This window comes from Hyperolius riggenbachi, chromosome 10 (assembly GCF_040937935.1).
Source record: "Hyperolius riggenbachi isolate aHypRig1 chromosome 10, aHypRig1.pri, whole genome shotgun sequence".
Classification (NCBI taxonomy): Eukaryota; Metazoa; Chordata; class Amphibia; order Anura; family Hyperoliidae; genus Hyperolius; species Hyperolius riggenbachi.
In genome coordinates this window covers 57,064,487-57,084,254 of record NC_090655.1, presented here as the reverse complement: position 1 = coordinate 57,084,254, position 19,768 = coordinate 57,064,487, and the positions used below count along the sequence as shown (strand labels likewise).

The following is a 19,768-nucleotide window of genomic DNA, read 5'->3' as shown; positions in this document are numbered from 1 at the left end:
GCCACTTTATTAGGTAAAATTAGCAATAGCAAGTACTGGGTTGGACCTCAACTTTTGCCTGCAGAACAAACGAAATAATTAATGGCTGGGGCGTAACTACAGGTAAGGAGAAGCCCCTGCAACCAAAAAGGGGTCCATTCTTAAAGGACCACTGTCGCAAAATTCATAAAATTTACAATACATGTAAGCACATTCAAATAAAAAGTATATTTCTTTCAGACTAAAATGAACCATAAATTACTTTTCTCCTATGTTGCTGTCACTCATAGTAAGTAGTAGAAATCTGACAGAACCACCAGGTTTTGGAGAAGCCTATCTTCTCATGATGGGTTCTCTGGGTTTTCTTTATTTTCAGAAGCATTTAGAGGAATGTATGTTGCACCGTCCATTCAATGAGGTGTTGGAAACACTCCCCATGAAATAATGGTTCATACTGATACAATAGCATCATGCAGTTGCTGCACATTTTTCATTTGCACATCCATTATGCAAGTCTTCTATTACACTGAATCTCAAAGGTGTTCTATTGGATTGAGATCTGGTGACTGTGGAGGCCATTGACATACAGTAAACTAATTGGCATTCGGGATGGCCAAACACAAACGGCAAACGACATTTGCCATTCACGCTCGCATTTAGCATTTGAAGTCAATGGAGGCCGACTTAACAGCAACTTAACAGCAAGTGGAGTTGAGACTCATCAGGTATCACTTTTTCGTCTATCATATTATTATCCAATTTTGGCAAGTCTTTGAAATCTGTGGCCTCAGTATCCTGTTTTTAGCTGACCAAAGTGACACACTAGTGTGTTTTTTTGCTGCTGCTGTAGTCCACCTGCTTCAAGGCTTGTCAAGTTGTATGTTCAGAGATGGTGTCCTGCATATCTTGGTTGTGATCAGTGGTTATTTGAGCTACTGTTGTCTGCTCACTGTCCTCTGACATCAACAGGGCATCTTTGTCCACGCAACTGACACTTACTGGATGTTTTCTCTTTTTCGGACCATTCTTTGTAAATTTTAGAGAGAGAGTGAGTTATGCGTAAAAATCCCAGTAGATCAGCCCGTCTGACACCAACAGCTGTGGTATGTTTAAAGTCCCTTGAATCCCCTTTCTTTCTCATTCTGATGCTCAGTTTCAACTTCAATAACTCTTCACCACATGTAGAGGTCTAAATACAGCCAGCTGCTGCCATGTGATTGGCTGATTCGCTTTATGTGTTAACAAGCAATTGAGCAGGTGAACCTAAAGCAAAACAGGTAAAAAGGGTGCCGGAGGCTAGAATTGCTCAAACAGTATTCACAGGGGTGCCTCTGGCCATTTTGTCACTCCAGGCAAAGAAACCTGTGGAAACCCCACCCTCTCCATGAAAATATTCACAACGCGGCAGCTTTTCACCTGAAAATAATCGTAGTACAGTAGTGGTTCAGTGCAATACTACGAGCCACCGATCTACCGCCACTATACCACTGTGTCCAATTGTAAAAATGTACTGCTTGATTGTACTTTTGGTACATTTTTGTCATGGATTGATTGAAATTCTGATCGATGTGGTGGTTGATAATCGCCATGTTTGATCATTTTGAAAGAATCTGTCTGTAAAAATGAATGCATGTATTGACAGCTATAGGCTAGGGTTACTAATAACAAGATTGGGTGATTCGATTGTAAGGGTAAGATTGGGGGGGGGGGGCAAAGTAGAGAGTAACAAGGAACATTTATAATGACTTTTCTCCTGGCGGACTCAGTGCTGATTCGCTCAGTAGGCAGTAGCAGTGTTAGGAAATCTTGCCCAAGGTCTCCTACGGAATAGGTGCTGGCTCACTGAGTAGAAAGAAGCAGAGATTTGAACCCAGGTTGCCTGTGCCAGAGGCAGAGTCCTTAACAATTACACTATCCAGAGAGAGGAGGAAAAGACAGCCAGCACTAGGGTAAGGGAGGAAACAAAGGTGAATGAGGGAGAGAGGAGTGGAGAGAGACTGAGAATAGCCTGACATGGAGCAGAGAGCTTATCTGTATTGCAGCCACATAACACAGAGGAGACTTGCCTGTAATGTGACTCATGTCCTGCCAGTCTCTCACACAAGCTGCAGCAGCCCTGCTGGAGTCTAGGGACCGTCAAACTTTTCACCCTGTGTAATACCTTATCTAGCTGACCACATGCAGTCTTTACAATGATGAGAAAGCAGACAGAGTTTTTTCTATGGACACTGTAGGAGGCAAGCCTCTCTTCTGCATCATGCTGTGTACATTTACCAGCTTGCCATCAAATTGTACATTTATTTCTCTCAACCAGCCTAGTGCTTCACATTGCCTTATACACTGTACCAGCAGCCTGGGGGAAAATCTCCCTCCTTCCTCCTGGTTAGTCCGTTCTGGAATGCACACAGACACCATCCTACTCTCTTCTTTTCAAGTCATAAGTAGGGGCGGGCAGGACAGGAGTCACACAGACACATTCTAGATCCAGAGATAACACTAACATTAGGGAATGCCATACAAAGTGTTGTAGACAAAGGGTTTGTAGATTCCTTATTTGAGGCTGAGCAGCACAGGCTTTCATTAGAACTTTTTTTTTTTATCTCTGTTCACTAAGTTTTCAGTCTCTAAGGACAGGAAAAATAAACTTTTTTTTCCCTCAAAGCGCCCTGCCATAAATCTGCGTTCTAGGCAATTAGCATATCAGCCTGTCTCTAGAGGCACCTCTGAGTACTCAAATGTTATAAAGATTGTAGCCATGTATTTAAAAGACCACTATCAAGAAAAATTGTACAACTTAAAATACAGCAAGACCCCCAGTATCTAGCAGTGTCGGGTGTTAAATCGCACAGACCTCCCCCTGCTTCGGAACAGCAGGAACTAATCACCAACATCTAGGCATCATCTTCTACACATTCTTCTGCAGCTCCAAGCAGCCTTCTGGCATTGTCATTGCACAGCTCCCAGCATGTCTCCGCATCGTGTCATGTGACCGGCCTGAAGCCATGCATGGATGTCAAAAAGCTGCTGGGCACTGTAGAATGCGGAGAAGATGGCACCTGGATGTCGGTGAGCAGTTTCTGCTGCTCCAAAACCCCCCAAGAGCTGAGCCCCCTTAACCTACTCAGGCATGCCAGTAAGCTGGCACTTCCGGTTGCCTGAGTGCCAGATAATGGGGACATTGCTGTTACATGTAAACACATGCATATAAGATGTAGCCTTTCCCAGAAGAAAATGCAGTATACATTACTTTTCTCCTATGCTATTGCTTAAAGAGCCCCTGTAACAAAATGTTCAGCCTTATTTCTTCTATCCTATAAGTTCCTATACCTGTTCTAATGTGATCTGGATTACTGCAGCCTTTTCTAGTTGCACTGTCTCTGTAATATATCTAATCAAATCTTTACTTTGTCAAGCTTTATTGACCCAGGGAGGTAGGAGCTGCCTCTGCTGTGATAGGGACAAGTTATGCACGCCCCCTCCAGGCTCTGTGTGTGTGCTTTGTTTATTGCAGTTTGTGAGGCTGAGGGGGGAGGGAGCTGCTGCCTGTCACATGCAAACTGTGACTAATCCCAGGCTGGAGTGCAGATAATTCACTTGTATAATAAAAACTTGTAGTATACTGTAACATGAAATACGCACGCACGCACGCACGCACGCACGCACACACACACACACACACACACACACACACACGTGTGTATATGTATATATCTATATATACACATACTGTACATCACTTCCTGGTTGGCGGACATGTTTTTTGTTTGTAAACACTGCCTAAAACTGGCGATCAAAAGCCAGGATCGCGGCGGGAAGCAGCGCATGCTACTTTGACAGCTGGACTGAGCAACTGCCACGTTCACTAAGGTCTTTTGCAAATTAAAAAAAAAAAACAGTAGAATCCCCCATGAGGAGGTGGACTAGTCTAAAGCCTGTCGGAACTATCAGATGTTTACTACCTACCACAGGGATGACAAACTGGTCGTTCGAGGGCTGAGGTCCTCACATATTTTTGACACAGCTCAAATGAATTGATTGGTCTGAATCAGGAAAGGTGTGGTCTATCAGGTAGAACACATTCCTCTCTTTCTCAGTCCATCCTAAACACTGGCATGGATCTGGCCCTCCAGGCCTGGAGTTCGCCGCCTGTGACCTACCGTAATTGACATAGAGAAAAAAAATACATTTATAGTGCATTTTATGGTGCCCATACATGGTACAATTTTTTTAAAAAAATTTTTTGTAATTTCTTTTGATCAATTCGTTAGATAAAAAACAATCGCATAGTTGCTTTCAAGGTACCATATACGAATGTTCGCTTTGTCAGAAAATCCGAAAAAAGTGATCGAATATAAAGATTTTTCAAACAAGTCCAAACAGATTTTTAATTGAAAAAAGTGGAATAATTGTTCGTTTTTCTTGATCGAAAAAAAAAATTATTTTCAACTTTCATTCAATCGTTTTGGTCGAATAAATGTGAAAATCAAGCGTTTTTTAATGTACCGTGTAAGGGCATCATTACTCTGTGATAAATATAAATCTTAGATGGTATTTATTTACATTTTTAAATTTTTCATGATCGTGGACCTTTAAGAAAGAAAATTGCAGCACAGGCACAAAAATAATAAACATTCATAACCTCTTCCTTAATCCTGACACCCCTCCTTCTCCTCCCTTAATGGACTGGCCCGCTGCCCATCGGATAGCCTGTTATTGCTGTAAGATTATTCTTAACAAATGGGATTGCCTGCTAAGAATATTTTACATTTCCATAATAATTCTATCACGGACATTGCACTTATAAAATCCTTTGCTAGCCAGAGCAATTTTTACAATTATTCAGTATTTTACTATCGTGACCCTTTACCAGCTCCCTGTCATAGTTTTGCCTCCTGAAGGTGTCGATGTGGAATAGTTAATGTCCGGCCATCAAAAGCCGTATCGAGGATGACAATCGGATGACCTCGGGAGTTATGGGCTGCACCAAAACGCGTAGACTCCGATCAATACTATGCACATGAGATATGTTCATTAAGGATCCGGTGTAATCAGTGGCGTTCAGGTCAGCAGTGACATACTGCAGTGACAGGAGATAGAGCGGGCGCTGAACCTGTGTCTTCAGCCAGCAGCTCTGCACTGCAGTATCTCAGCCTAACGAGCTGCGATTGCCCCATAAAACGCGTAAGCCTCTCTGTTAGTGCTCCGGCAGACGGCGTAACCTTTCAGATGCGCAAATGATTCTTTGCAGCGGAGTTATCTGCACCGCTAGCAGCTGATTACAACAATCCCGCCAGTCAGTCCTAATCAGGGCCTGCTTTATAATTAACAATCATTTACGGAGGCGGGCGTAGGACCGCGCCGGTCTCTGACTTTTCCCGATAAACCGGTACAGTAGACGGTTCATTACAGAGTCATTAAGAGTCCATGTCAGCAGCCAGCATAGTTATTAAGATGATTTCCTATAATAGGTTTGCTTAACCAACTATTTTTTTTTTATCAAATTCCTGAGTCCAATTAAAGAGGAAACGTTGTATTAGGAACATTTCATTAAATATTGTTTCGAGCATTCAATTCTTTTATTCTTTTTTTCTTTAATGTTCGACTGCAAGCGCAAATGACTTTTTGGTCCGCTGAAGGCAAGACTGTGATTTAACAGGTGTCCATTAAATCCTGCAGCACAGAGTTACAGAGAAGCAGGCTATGACCCCCCAATGCGTGCGCACACACACACACACAGGCGCTATGTTATTCGTATCTCCTCATTTTTGCCAGCATTTAGGACTAGGGATGATCGGAAATTTTCTTTGATTTAAAAATTTCTGATTTTCCAATCGGAAATAGGATTTCTGATCGGAAAATCTGGTGAAACTTGGAAATCACCAGTCAGTAACCGCAACTTGGTAACTTTAGCCCAATCACAGAACGTGGAAGCATTTTTCCATGAAAATTGGACTGTTGCAGTGATTATAGACCAATCACAGGACTTGGTTACAAGCGAGAATTTTCAAGTCTTCTGATTGGCGAAAATGTCTGTGGCTTTCCCGATTTCCACCATAAATCACTGCATCACTGCATTCTCTGATTAGTCCAATGTTCCGAGTCGGAAGTATTTAGCCAATTAGAGTAACTATTCAAATGTTACGGAAATCGGATTACCGTTGGTATGCAGCGGTATCGGTAATCAGCATTTTGGAAATCAGAACCTGCACGGAATCGAAAATCAGCATTTCAGCCATCCCTATTTTGGACCTCCGTGTGCTCTTTTAGAGGCCCCTGAACATGAAACAGCGGTGTGGGGACCTTCCTGAAGTGTGTGAGAGGGATATGGGTACACAATGCAGATTGCCTGGCTGTCCTGCTGAGCCTCTTAGCCATCTCTCTGAATAAGCATGCAGCAGATCAGATGTTTGACTAAAGTTTGACTCGATTTGCTGCATACTTGTTTCAGGTGTGTGATTCAGACTCTACTGATGCCTGAAAGTCCAGCAGGACTACCAGGCCACTGGTATTGCTTAAAAGGAAATAAATATGGCAGCCTCCATATCCCTCTCACTTCAGGTGTCCATTAAAGCGGGATTGTCAGCCATAAATCAAATTCCATTTACCCGCTGCTCTGTGTTTATTATGCAGTCTAGATGCAGTCGGCATTGCAAGCATTCCAATATAATCCTAAATGTGTATGATGTAATGAATCTTATCTCAGTCAGCCTGGCGCTATTCTGATACATTGCCAAGGAGAGGGAAGCTTGTTATAGCCCCTCCCACATTCCTGCTCCTCAATGATTGGCTGAGGTGTGAAAGGAGGCAGAGAAGGGGAATGCACTTCACCCCTCTGCAGAAGCTGCTGAAATACGATCTATGCTGTATTCACATTTGTTTACAAAGCAAATGGATAGGACAGTGCAGTTTTTAATACAGAGCTCAGTGGGGAAGAGGGATGGCACCCTTTCAGGCATGAGAAAAAGAGTGAGGCTGGGTGCACACATGGCTATGCGTGAAAGGGCGAGTTTTCTGCCATGTGCAGGTTTTTTTGTGTGCATTTTTTGTGCGTTTGCATTAGTTTTTTTTATGCGTTTGCGGTTCGCACATACAAAACGCATATGCATTTTGTATGCGTTTTCCACGCGTTTTTCAATTACGTTTTATGCAAATCACTAGGAAGACAGCAGGAAGCAGAAATGCATCAGAAAACAATAGAATAAAAAGCATATAAAAACGCATGAAAAACGCATACCATTGCGTTACTGTTGACTTTTATTATGTGCGTTTATGTTGCGTTAGCATTTCTGCTATGTGTGTTCCTAGCCTGAGGGCGAAAATGACATCAGGATTCGCTTCAGTCAGAGGCAGTAAAGATGGACAATGCCTGGAACGGTTTTCTCTTTATTTACTGTATAAGATTCACTGAAATCAAAATTTGGACAGTACAATACATATGTTATGTAAGTAGAACAAATATTTATCTACTTATATATATGCTATTTTTTCTCTGGGATAGTACAGCTGTCCCTGCTGCTTTAAGAATGTGGTGAGTGGCTCTAACTCTAATAACAATGCTAACATGCTAAAAACGTGTTGTCATCTATCCTCACTGGAAAAATGTACCCACTTCCTTTCAGGGCAGAAAATGAAGGAAAATTCTCCACAGTTGGGATCAAAAAGGTTCTAACCACTTCCAGCACAGTCCAAAGCAGCCATATGTATTTTGCCTCTGCATGCAGACTTCCTGTGGCGGGCTTAACTAGGATGGTGCAGCAGTTGCCATCAAGCATTCTTGTACTCTTAAAAGGAACTCATTGCTTTTTCATTGGCTCTGGGAAACGGAACATTTTAGCGCAATTGTCCATAGGAGGCCAATTAATTGCGCTGTAGCCACTCGTGACTTGTTAAAATCTTAACTGCAACTAGACAATTCATGGTTATTAGCGCCAGATGACTAGTTTGCTGGGATTTGTCTGCAAGCTGCAGTAAAGCCATCAGCATCCAGCTAAATACATCCGGTAGCTGCAATCCGCCTGCAGTGACAATGAGCTGGATTGATTCTTTGGTTATTGAAGTGAATATATCATCTGCATATTTTTTATATAAAACATTTGTTACATAAAAAAGAAGGCGGTGGAGAAGACATGCTAGACGAGGCACATACGTACCTTTTGCTGCTAGACATGCCAGCTGCAATGTACAGGCCATGCTAGGACATATTGCTGCTCCTGCTCCGATGCCTCAAGTTACAAAAGACGCGTCAAAAACCACCCAACGCTAATGGCCACGTGAACGGAGCGCAATGTGAACAAGGCCTAATAGTTACCTGCTCCAGCGCTGCATCAGGTCTCCTGTTCTTCCTGGCAGACGCATGGGCCTGTATACTGCCAATACATATCACAGGTCTGCAAGCAAGCGTACGCCTGCCAGGAAAAAGAGGAGACCTGATGCAGCGCTGGAACAGGTAAGTAATAAACTGATCAACTGCACTGCTCTGCATGGGGGTGTGAGGGGATTGAAAGGTGTGTGACTGGCCACATGAAGGTTGTGGCATTGGAGACCGGGGTGGGGGGTTGTTGTTGTTGTTACACCCTGACATTAGAGTGTTTAAACCTATAATGGAAAAGCAAAAAAAAAAAAAACAGAAGAATAATCTATAGAAATGATCCCAAAATTTAAAAATAAACATACTTGCATCAGACTTGCCTCCAACATGGTACACTCTGCAAGGTCTTTTTCCTTTCCGGCCTTCTGTTTGTCCATCTTGACAATTTCTCAGTTCTCCATTTTAAAAATGGTGCTGACCCCGTGACAGCTTCCAGGTCATCGCTCTGTGAACCAATGTTATTGTCCTCTTGAGTTTGGACTGGCATGAATCCAAGGAGGACAAGCATGGGGGGCGGGGGAGGGGAGCATGAGTAGAAGGTCTCCAAGTTGGAACTGGAATGAATCATTGTCAGAAAAATTTGGAGTGCTTCTGAAAGGAACTGATGGTGAGGTAAGTATGTAATCTTTTTTTTTTTGTTTTTTTGTTTTTTTTTTTGCAGGCACATTATGTGTAAACTTTGTATTTTTTTTTATTTTTTATTTCAGTTCAGGTACCCTTTAAATTGACAGCTGGAAGGCAGCAGATGCTGAAAGCTCTAACCAGCCCAGTTAGCTCTAGGAAGCTCTGTTACTTTGTGTTGGTGTTCCTGATCCTGCTTGATAGTTATTGATCGGTTTCCTGATTCGTTGCCAACTTCAGTTTAGTCAACAACTCTGCTCTTTTTGTTGCCTGCTTCTGTCATACCTCAACAGCTCTGCCCAGTCTGCTACCTGCTTTGGCCTCAGCTTGCTCTAAATCTCTGCCTTGTCTGCCAAGTCATCAACAAAATGTTAATAATGCAAATGTTATACAAGTGTATGCAACTTGGAACATCTTGGACCAATCAAATACAGCAGCATTTTGGACATTGCTACATTTTTAACAAATTGGATATTTTAAAGGCATTTTTCTCAATATTACAGCTTAGTTTTCTGTATGTAGGGGGAGTGGGAAGGAGAAGCTTAAATAATTACATTTGAAGGTCTAATGTGGGTCTTTTTATTTGCGTGCATGAAAAAAGGATGCCAGGAAAAAAGGGCCCTGCTGGATAACAAAATGGTGCCAGTGGATAACGAAATCTCAATAACGATAAACATCATTTACGAAATTGGTTAACAATTAATATGGTTTTTAAAATAGACGGGAGTTGATAATGGAAATATATTAACGTTAAAAATTAAATCGTAACGTAATTCAACAATATAGCTTAACCCAACCCTACTCTCACACAAAACTCTGACCTAGTGGTGCCTAAAACTAACCACTCCCCTAGTGGTGCCTAACCCTAACCACCCCCTCAGTGGTCCCTAACCCCCCCCCCCCCCCCCGTGGTGCCTAACCCTAAGAACCCCTCTGGTGGTGCCTAACCCTATCCACCCCCCACCCCCGATGTTGCCCTACCCTAATTGCCCCCTGGGTGGTGCCTAAACCTAACCACACACCCCGGCGGTGCCTAACCCTAACTACTCCCCCTGCAGAAACACCCTTTTACACATGGAAACAATAATATCTTTGAAAACGTAAAATCTATACATAGAAACAAAATAATATGACAAAAACTATAACGTAGCAAGCTTCTAAACCGATAACACTATAAAAACTTTCATGTTCTAATGTTGTTAACAATATTTATCGGGCACCCTTTTTCTGCTTTTTCCGCCGTATTAACAATAATTGCATTACAGTCTATGGTGGTGCCCTTTTCATCCACTAGCCGCTGGCGCCCTTTTTTTCCTGCTTCCATTTATTTGTTTTTAGTTTTTAGAATATCAATTGAAATTAAAGGTTCAAAATAGTCCATGCCCTCATAATTTCCCGCCTTGACTACTGCAATTCCCTGCTGTCTGGTCTCCCTATGACCCGAACAGCCCCACTGCAGTCCATCATGAATGCGGCAGCCAGAATTATCCACTCCTCCCATCGCTCCACCACGGCGGATCCGCTCCTTGAATCCCTCCACTGGCTTCCTATCCAGTCCAGAATCAGATTCAAGATACTGTGTCTGACTTACAAATCTGTCCACAAAACCTGTCCAACTTACATTTCCGATTTTACTCAGAGGTACACACCTAGCCGCTCACTCCGCTCTTCCAATGAACTTCGCCTAACCGCCCCCTGCATCACCCAGTCCCATGCACGCCTCCAGGACTTCTCAAGAGCTGCTCCAACACTATGGAACTCCCTACCTCCACCCATTAGGGCAGCCCCCTCCTTCAACATCTTCAAGAAAGCCCTCAAAACTCACCTTTTCACTCTGGCTTACTACCCCTCACAAGTGCTCTAAACCCACAGCTGAACTCTGGTCCCCTACCTTCTGTGTCCTTACCTCTCCCTCTAGATTGTAAGCCTTTGGGCAGGGTCCTCCTCCTTTTGTGTCCTACCTGATAATGCACCTCCATTACTGTGAACCCATGCAATGCATCTGAGTGAACCTAACTTGCCCAATCTCCATGCTCCTCTCCACTGACTAAGCATTACCTTGTACTCATACTGTGCTGCGTGATCTGATCTTTCTTGTATTCAGGTATTATCATTTTGCTGTATGTCACCCCCAAATTTTGTTTGTATCCCTATTTATTGTCCAGCGCTCCGTAATTTGTTGGCGCTTTATAAATACAATAAATAATAATAATAATAATAGTCATATGAGCATGAATGCCCCGATACAACACACTTGACAAAATTGGTAGTGATCATGATTTCAGAATACTCTTCAGAATAAGATTATTAATAAAGCAGTTTTGTCTGCTTCACAGACATGTATATAATACTGTAAATTTCTAAATAATAATTTTTTCCCTGGAGTTCTTTTTTTAATGTCACGTAAATGACATGGTCAACACTGTGTATCCTTACATTTATCTACGATAACCCTCACTTGCTATGCAATTACTCTGTCATTTAGCTTGTCTATGTTACCCTTCAAAGGGAACCTGAAGTGAGGGTAATATGGAGGCTGACACCTTATTTAACTTATAGACCATGCCAGTTGCTAGTCTTTTATTCTGGTTTTATGGTTCCAGAACTAAACCTTGTGCCACAACACCTTCATTGTCTCTTGACTGACAGTCTTGCTGATTTTGTATTCATTTTTTAACAGTTGACACTATTTTGGCAAATTTGAAATGACACGTTATGAACTGTCATCTATTCTCCAAAATTAAATTGGCCTAAATCTTCAAATTCAACAGCTTCTTGACCACAACCAACATCATACTACAATTTAGTAACGTTAGATCAGTGAAAGAAAACATATTTTTCTTTTGCAGTTGCAGGATACTTTGTGAGATTAAAAATCCATTCAGCCAAATATGTGAACGTTTGAAAATCAAAAATCAAAACCAGTTCAATAATGTTAGACTTAGGCCCCGTTCACACTTGCGTTTTGTCATGCAAACTGACCGGATCCGGATCGGATCAAGACCTGATCCGGATCGGAACCGTACGGTTCCGATCCGGATCCGGTCTGTTTGCATCAGGAATGTATCAGGCTGCCATCCGGATCCGTGTGGTAAAAACAGCGAAATTACTAATACAATTGTTGGGGTCAGCAGAAGGTGCACCTGGTGCACCTGTAGAATCAGGCCCTCCGCTGTTTAGGCCTCACCTCCACCTCCGACATACTGCCAAACAGCTCCAGCACGTTAGTCACTGCTGCTCCACTTGCTGCCCATGTGTCCTCATCCGAAATGGCCGCTAGAATACGCATAGGAAGTGGGGTAGAACGTCAGGTGTTTGTATCCTGTGTGTTCTGTGCTTTCTGTTCCCCATAGGTTTCTATTTCCGGATGGTGCAGTCAGGCTCCGGTCCGGGTGCGTGGGCCGGATGATCCAGACCCGAAAAATAGCGCATGTTGGAAAAGTGTCCGGAGTCCAGATCCGATCCGGCTCTGTTCTGTACGGAACGTACGCATGTGAACGTCCGCATAGACTTTGCATTGCTATGCGGAACGTACGTTACGTTTGTACAGTATACGGTCCGGATCCGATCAGGCGGATCCGGACAGGGAACGCTAATGTGAACCAGGCCTTAGTGTTAGACAAATCTAGTTGCTGCATGCAAAACTATTCTCGCGCAAGACATGAGGTTCAACGAGGATATGCAGGATAAAATTAGATTTTGGCTTACATAACTTTCTTAAATGCCGGTGGCTTAAACAGCCTATGACCTGGAGCAAGCTGTGACATTGCTGCTTTGTGATGTACTCTAGAGCACTCGAAGCTCTGAAGGCTTTGAGTCACTTCTGTTCTTTAATATGAGTTTCATAATTTATGTGGGAGTTGTTGGAATAATTCATTCTTTGTTCTATTGCAGATGCCCAATACTTAACTTGCAGGATACAGGAGTGCTCGGAAACCACCAGGAGCGGGCCCTTCTCCCGGTACATCGACACTAATTCATTAGTAGTACAAGATGAGTACGTCTTCATCCAGGTACGAGAACACTTAGAATGCAAGAATATCGCTTCATGAGTCATACTGTAGTGATTGCAGAGGTGGTCTAGCAAGAATAATGTTGTAGGAAATGAGAATCTGATGATTATCAAGTGCAGAGTTACCAGGATGTCCCCAAAGAAAACCATTAACTCGTTTCAAGTGAACAGGTGTTTGTAAAATGTTTTATTAGTAAACATGAACTACATGTTTTCCATATCTGTGTCCTATAATGAGATAAGCCACCACTTTTTCATTTTACTAATTTCAACATATTTTATCAAACTTGGGTGCAGGATCGTAACTAGATGGGTGCAGCACCTGCAATCGCAGGGGGGCTAGTGCTGTAGGGTGGCCCCAACTACTGACCTTCCCTTCCACTGATACAGGAGACTATACTTCAGATCAGGTGTTTTTGTGGCTATGCTTGTTATGGTGTGAAGATCACGATGGCCACACTTGTTTTATGACCCTTGTGTGGAGGCAAAACTAGAGGGAAGCAACCCCTATGGTTGCAGGGGGCCCCAGCTACTAAACTTCACTTGCTTTGATACAGGGGACTACTACTTCAGATCAGGTGTTTTTGATGGCCACACTTGTTGTGTGACCCTTGTGAGATGGGCCCCAAGGCCGTGAATGCCGCCAAGGGAAGGCGAGGGGAGGGCTGTGAATATTGTGGGGGGGGGGATTAAATTTTTGCTGGGTGGCACCATAAATTGTAGTTACGCCACTGCTTGGGTGCTTCTTTTTTTGGTTCTCCCCATTACACTTACCCTTCCTTGAAGGGAGGACATCAGCACCTTTTTAGTCAGCTGGTGACCATTTTTTTCTGATGTCAAAAGAGCGATCAATCCAACAGCAGTTTTAGATTCCCCGAGTGGAGATGGGGTTTCTCCACAGGTTGTACACGCGGTTGCCTCTACAGCCACCTACCTTTGTGAGCGTACTCCATTTAAGTACCTTGACACTTGGACAACCAAAACTACACTATTTGGGCTCCCTTTGTCCTTGTATTTTTTGTTTAGATGTTATCTCCCAAGTTATGCACTGAATAAACCTTTAATTAATGTGATGAAAACATCAAACTAAGCAAAAATGTAAAAACAAAAAATAGTGTCTCAAGTCAAAGTATTTCGATAGATGTATTAGCAAATTATTGACTGAAAACTGATCAGGAGAGAGGGTCATGTCTACTGATTGTACAGTTCAATACTCCACTCAAATTCAGACTCAGACGGCACTCAAATTCATATGTAATGTACGACAAATTCCACAATATGAAGTCCTTTTCTTCCTCTGCAAATGTTTCAAGGTTCCTCTTCTTGCATATCACAATACACCTCCACCACACCCAATCACAAGCCACTTACCAGATGTGATGACCACCAGAGTCCAGTGGCGGTGCCAGGGGGGTGCTTGGGGGTGCTGAAGCACCCCCTAAATTTTTCCAAGCACCCTCAAAGCACCCCCTGGCGTGAACTGACTTCAGGCGTCTAAGAGACGCCGAGTCAGTTCACAGCAGCAGCACGGAGCAGCAGGCAGGGCTATGGTAAGATGGCCGCCCGAAGCCCTGCTCTGCAGACTTGGAGTCTGCAGTGCAGGGCTTCGGGCGGCCATTTTCCCGTAGCCCTGCTCGCCGGATGCAGGCTGCTGCAGGAAGGAAGAGGATCGTGGGAGCTGAGCTGCGCACCACAAGGAGGACGGAAGAGGAGGAGGTTGGAACAGGAGGTCTTCTGACTAGGTGAGTAAATGGGTTTTTCTTTTCTTTTTCAAGTGGTGCTGCTGATTGGGGTTAGATCTGATGAGTATTGTGCATATTGGGGTCAGATCTGATAAGGATTGTGCATATTGGGGTCATATCTGATAACGGTTGTGCATATTGGGGTCATATCTGATAACGATTGTGCATATTGGGGTCATATCTAATAACGATTGTGCATATTGGGGTCATATCTAATAACGATTGTGCATATTGGGGTCATATCTGATAACGATTGTGCATATTGTGGTCATATCTGATAACGATTGTGCATATTGTGGTCATATCTGATAACGATTGTGCATATTGGGGTCATATCTGATAACGATTGTGCATATTGGGGTCATTGAACGTGTTTTTTGTTCAAATCTGCTCACATTACGTGTATTTTCTTGAGAAAACCTGCACAATTATGTGAATTTTCTGGGGAAAGCGTCACCAAAACTTGGGCCCTCTGTCTTTGCGTTGCACTTTTAAAGGGAACCCGAGGTGAGAATAATATTGAGGCTGCCATATTTATCTCCTTTTAAGTAATACCAGCTGCCTGGCTGCCGTGTTGGTCCTCTGCCTCTAATTCTTTCAACCATAGACCCTGAACAAGCATGCAGCAGGTCAGGGGTTTCTGACAATATTGTCAGAACTGACAAGATTAGCTGCATGCTTGTTTCTGGTGTAATTCAGTTCACTACTGCAGCCAATAGATCAGCAGGGCTGCCAGGCAACTAGAATTGTTTAAAAGGAAATAAATATGGCAGCCACCATATCACGCTCACCCTGGGTTCACTTTAAATTACAGTTAGCCCCGCCCTCATCCGGTCATGACCACGCCCATTTTCCCGCCAATTTTTTGCCGCGGGCCGCAGGTCGTCAGCTCCCCCGGAAATTGGTCCAGCACCTGCATAGCACCCCCTAAAAAAAATCCTGGAGCCGCCACTGCCAGAGTCTAGTAGCGCATTGGCCATTTTTCCAGCTCACACCCATGATCCATTACAATCCACTTCCTATTCCACCTTCAGTAGTATCCCATTCATGACACTTGTTTTACAGTATTACGCTAGGAGAGGTTTTTATTTGAGGTTATTATCACACTGGCCATGAATGGAGTATTGAAGGTGGAATAAGAGGTGGATTGTATCTGATCTATTGGGGGGGGGGGGGGGGGGGGGTGCTGGGAATATCCCCGACGTGCTACTGGACCCTGATAGTCATTGTATCTGGTGAGTGGCTTCTGAGGGATCTTGAGACATTTGCAGAGGAGGAAAAGTTTAGAAGAAAAGGCTTCATGTTGTGGAAAATTTTGGACATTATTGCTGTTACATATGAATGTGAGCGGTGCCTGTTCTGAGTATTGAACTGTACTATTGTTAAAAAGATCAGACAGGAGGTACACCATAATGCGGACTAAGGTGCAAAGGGAGACAGCTAGTGTGTATCAGATATTTTGTAATGTCTATAGATTGTATCAACAAAGTGAACACAAATATAAAACTGGGAATATCAGTAGAGTTTCATGCAACAGGTTGATTACTGAGCAAGTGGATGGTACATTGAACATTTTCATTATAATTATATATTCAATCCATGTGCACATCTAATATCATTTGAAAATGCAATTATTCTAAAACCATGCAACGGTTGGCCAACGTAACAGGAAGTCCATGCAGAGCACCCAGTGGTTCATCTTTTAACTCTCGGAAGACCTCGGTCTTTACCGTTGAAGCAGAGGCCTAATTAGGTGTTGTGGGGCCCCATAGCAAGGTTATAATAAAACCCTGTCTAACTTGTATTTGCAATGCAGCCCCTCTAATGAGATTCAGACCTTTCTAAACCCTCAGCAAAGACTGGAGTGCAGAATACTAACTACTCTCTGGTAATTGCACAAGACATTCAGAGCATGTATTCATTTGGTCCACTTTCTTACCGAATGCGATGGATGCCTGCATAAGTCAGTACATGGCCAGACTCTCCAGAGTACCCTTGTAAAAAGGACAAGGTCAAGGATGTCCAATCTAAATGGACTTCTGTGATATACTCTTCTCTAATCACCGACAACTTGAAGGTGACCATTAATCTCAAACTTTACAGTTAACGTGAAGATTAGGGAAGGTCAATGAGTTTCTAATAATTCCAGGTTGAAACAAATAATCAATCTTATGCAAATGTATGAAGCTTGACAATGGACCAAATTCAAATTGACGAAATTTAGCTACATAAATTTGAATAAAATGATCATCCTTTCATTGACCATCGCTAATGAAGATACCACTTCTAACAACTCGAAGCCACAATGTTTAGTGACTACGCTGTGTTGTGGGTTCATTGCAATGAAGAGAGGCAGTTAACCACCTCATCCATACAGGCTGTTATTAGCCAGGAAGGCGGAGCCTGTGAGTGTGGGGATTTGCTTTCTAAACAATACCAACTCACATGATATTTCAAGTAGAACTTTAGTCTAGTCTAAAATTCCCTTGTGCTCCAATAGATTAGCCACACTATTAAGTTTCTAACACTTCAACCCTTTTTACCCTCTTTAAATAAGATGTGCCACAAAGTTAATAACTTTATTTTAATTTTATCCTGGTATCCCTATCATTGCATCTTTAGCTCTCCAGGCTGTCAGAGAGTAGTGTTTTATTGTACATTTGATGCTTTGACTGCAGAAAGCAAATGTTTTTTTTTTTAAATAGCAAGGAGTGTCTGTATGATTGTTATTGTATTTTCAGAATTTCAATGCCTTCTTTTTTGAACAGGATATTACATTAATATACATAATGGCTGCTTCCACACCAGCTGCTATGACTAGTAGGGAATTGGAATTCTCACAAAGATGACATTACTTTTAGGTCAGAAGCAGGTAGTATAACTATCTTATATAATAAAAGCCCTGTCCCTGTGTCCCTGTGACCCACACGCCCGTGTGGGCTTGCTGCCATGCTTGCATGTTGCGGCAGTGTGCGCGTTGCAGCAGGAGGGTGCGGCCATGGGGGGGTCAGCCTTTCTACTTGTATAGTTAATGATGAGCTGGGAGATAGGTTTTTAATTGAATGTTTAAAGGATGTAATTTTGCTTTAATATTTGGGAGGGTAGCTTGCAAAAAAGGAGTTAACTAATCCACCCAATAATCCCATTCTCCTTGGAAAGCACCCTTGTCCAATACTAGCTACAAAGGGCTCTTCTCTGCATTCTGTACCCAAGAGAAGATGGGGGAAAATAGTATGGTGTAACCTGTGTAGAATCTGGAATTAATCTAGGTCCGGCTAACCACGAGATTGAACTAAGTGTATGAAGCACTATTTATTATAACTTTTCGTTTTCTATATTTTTATTTGTCTTTTTCTCACTTTTGTGCAGTTCTGTCCTAGCCAACGTCTATGCGAAATTCAGAATCCCACAAAATCTGGGCCCTTATCCCTACATTTCACCCCTCATAAATGTATTTTGAAAAAAAAACATTGGTTCAAAACAAGGGTGACAACGTGTTTCGCAGACACCCACCGGTTTCGTCAGGTTAGCATGCAAGTCATTTAAGCATGCTACAACTGCGTTTGGCTGTCCCCATTCTTTTGTGGTTGCTGGACATCTAGGAATTGGTTTCCCTTAGGAAATATGCAAAGAGAAGAGGGAAACCTTGGCTGGACTTGCTCGTCCCACAGAAGCAGCAAACCCTATGATATCTGTGATGATGAATGTGTCTGTGAGAGGGAATACACTTTAGAAAGACTCATACATGGGTTAGTAAAAAAAAACTGCTTTATTCTGCTGCATGGAGTGAAATAACTGCTTAACCATCACAAGGAGAACTTCCCTACTTTGCAAGTTTTGTGCAAGCGATTCATTTCACACTGTGCACTTAACAAAAAACAAACACAATTATTGACTGCATTTATCAGCCGCAGACTGTTTTTTGCTCATGATTTGTTTCGCTGTGTCATTGATATATATTTACGGTTTGTCTTGGTACTTCTGACAGGATCACCCGCTTATGTTGCTATCGCAGCTGCTATGGGGCCTAGAAACATTTGGGGTACCGGATTGCCTGTAACTGGTCCTTTTTCTTGTGTCCCCCTTATCCAGTGACCACAAGTCACTTCTGCTTACCAGATGTGGTCCTCTGGAAGGGGGTGTAGAAAGAACTTATGGGATTCGAAAAATTTACGGGGGCTCAAAGGAGCAGTCTCCAAGGAAGCTATATGTTGTACTCTGTCATCTCTTCTAAGCCAGTTGAGTCAAACTAAAATACTAAGTGGGACAAAATGTAACTCTGGGACCAAGTCACGGCCAACCTCAATGTCTAGGGGCCACCTCCCTACCTTATAAAGCTCCCTGGTGACTAATGGTGGTCCACACCCTCCCCTATACAGCTCCTGGCTGTCTAAAGCACCCCCACCTTATACAGTTCCCTGGTGTCTGTTTTTTCTCTCCCCTGTGCAGTTCCCTGTTGTGTAGCGCTCCTCCCTCCTTCCCATACAGAGTTCCCTGGTGTTTAGTGGTCCTCATCCCCCCTACACAGTTCCCTGGTGTCTAGTGCCCCCCCCCCCCTCCAAAGCTAACCCTGCAGGAGTGGCAGAGTTCCACATTGGTGACTGCAGAATCTGTCCAAGGACATGGGGGGAAAAAAGGAGGATACAGGGACAATTGAGGACAAAGGGACAAAAACAATGGCACAGGGGGACAAACAAGGACATGAGGACAAAAAGGTGGATGGAAGAAGGCACACAGGTGACACTAGAGGGCACAGGAGGACACATAGGGCACAACAGAGGACACAAAAGAACACAAAGGGGGACATAGCACACAAGGGGGACACAGGAGGACAAAAGTGGGTTAGAGGAGGACACGGGAACACAAGAAGTAGCAGAGGGACACAATAATTGGGGGTAGGACCTCAGCAAGATGCTCCTAGACCATGGATACAGGTTTAGTATATTTTTCCCCCGGTTTTTGCCCTCTAAACCTAGGTGCGTTTTAAAGAGAATCTGTACTCTAAAATTCTTACAATAAAAAGCATACCATTCTATTCATTTTGTT

The 19,768-nt window shown here is 43.1% G+C and overlaps 1 protein-coding gene across 1 annotated transcript in view; it reads left to right on the top strand.

Annotated features, from left to right (window-relative positions):
* LOC137534197 (VPS10 domain-containing receptor SorCS3-like) overlaps positions 1 to 19,768 on the top strand; it is an 872,207-nt gene that overhangs the window by 566,472 nt on the left and 285,967 nt on the right. Inside the window, exon 7 of the mRNA XM_068255595.1 lies at positions 12,863 to 12,981. Within this exon, the coding sequence (XP_068111696.1) occupies positions 12,863 to 12,981 (119 nt within the window). The remainder of the gene's footprint in view (positions 1 to 12,862; positions 12,982 to 19,768) is intronic.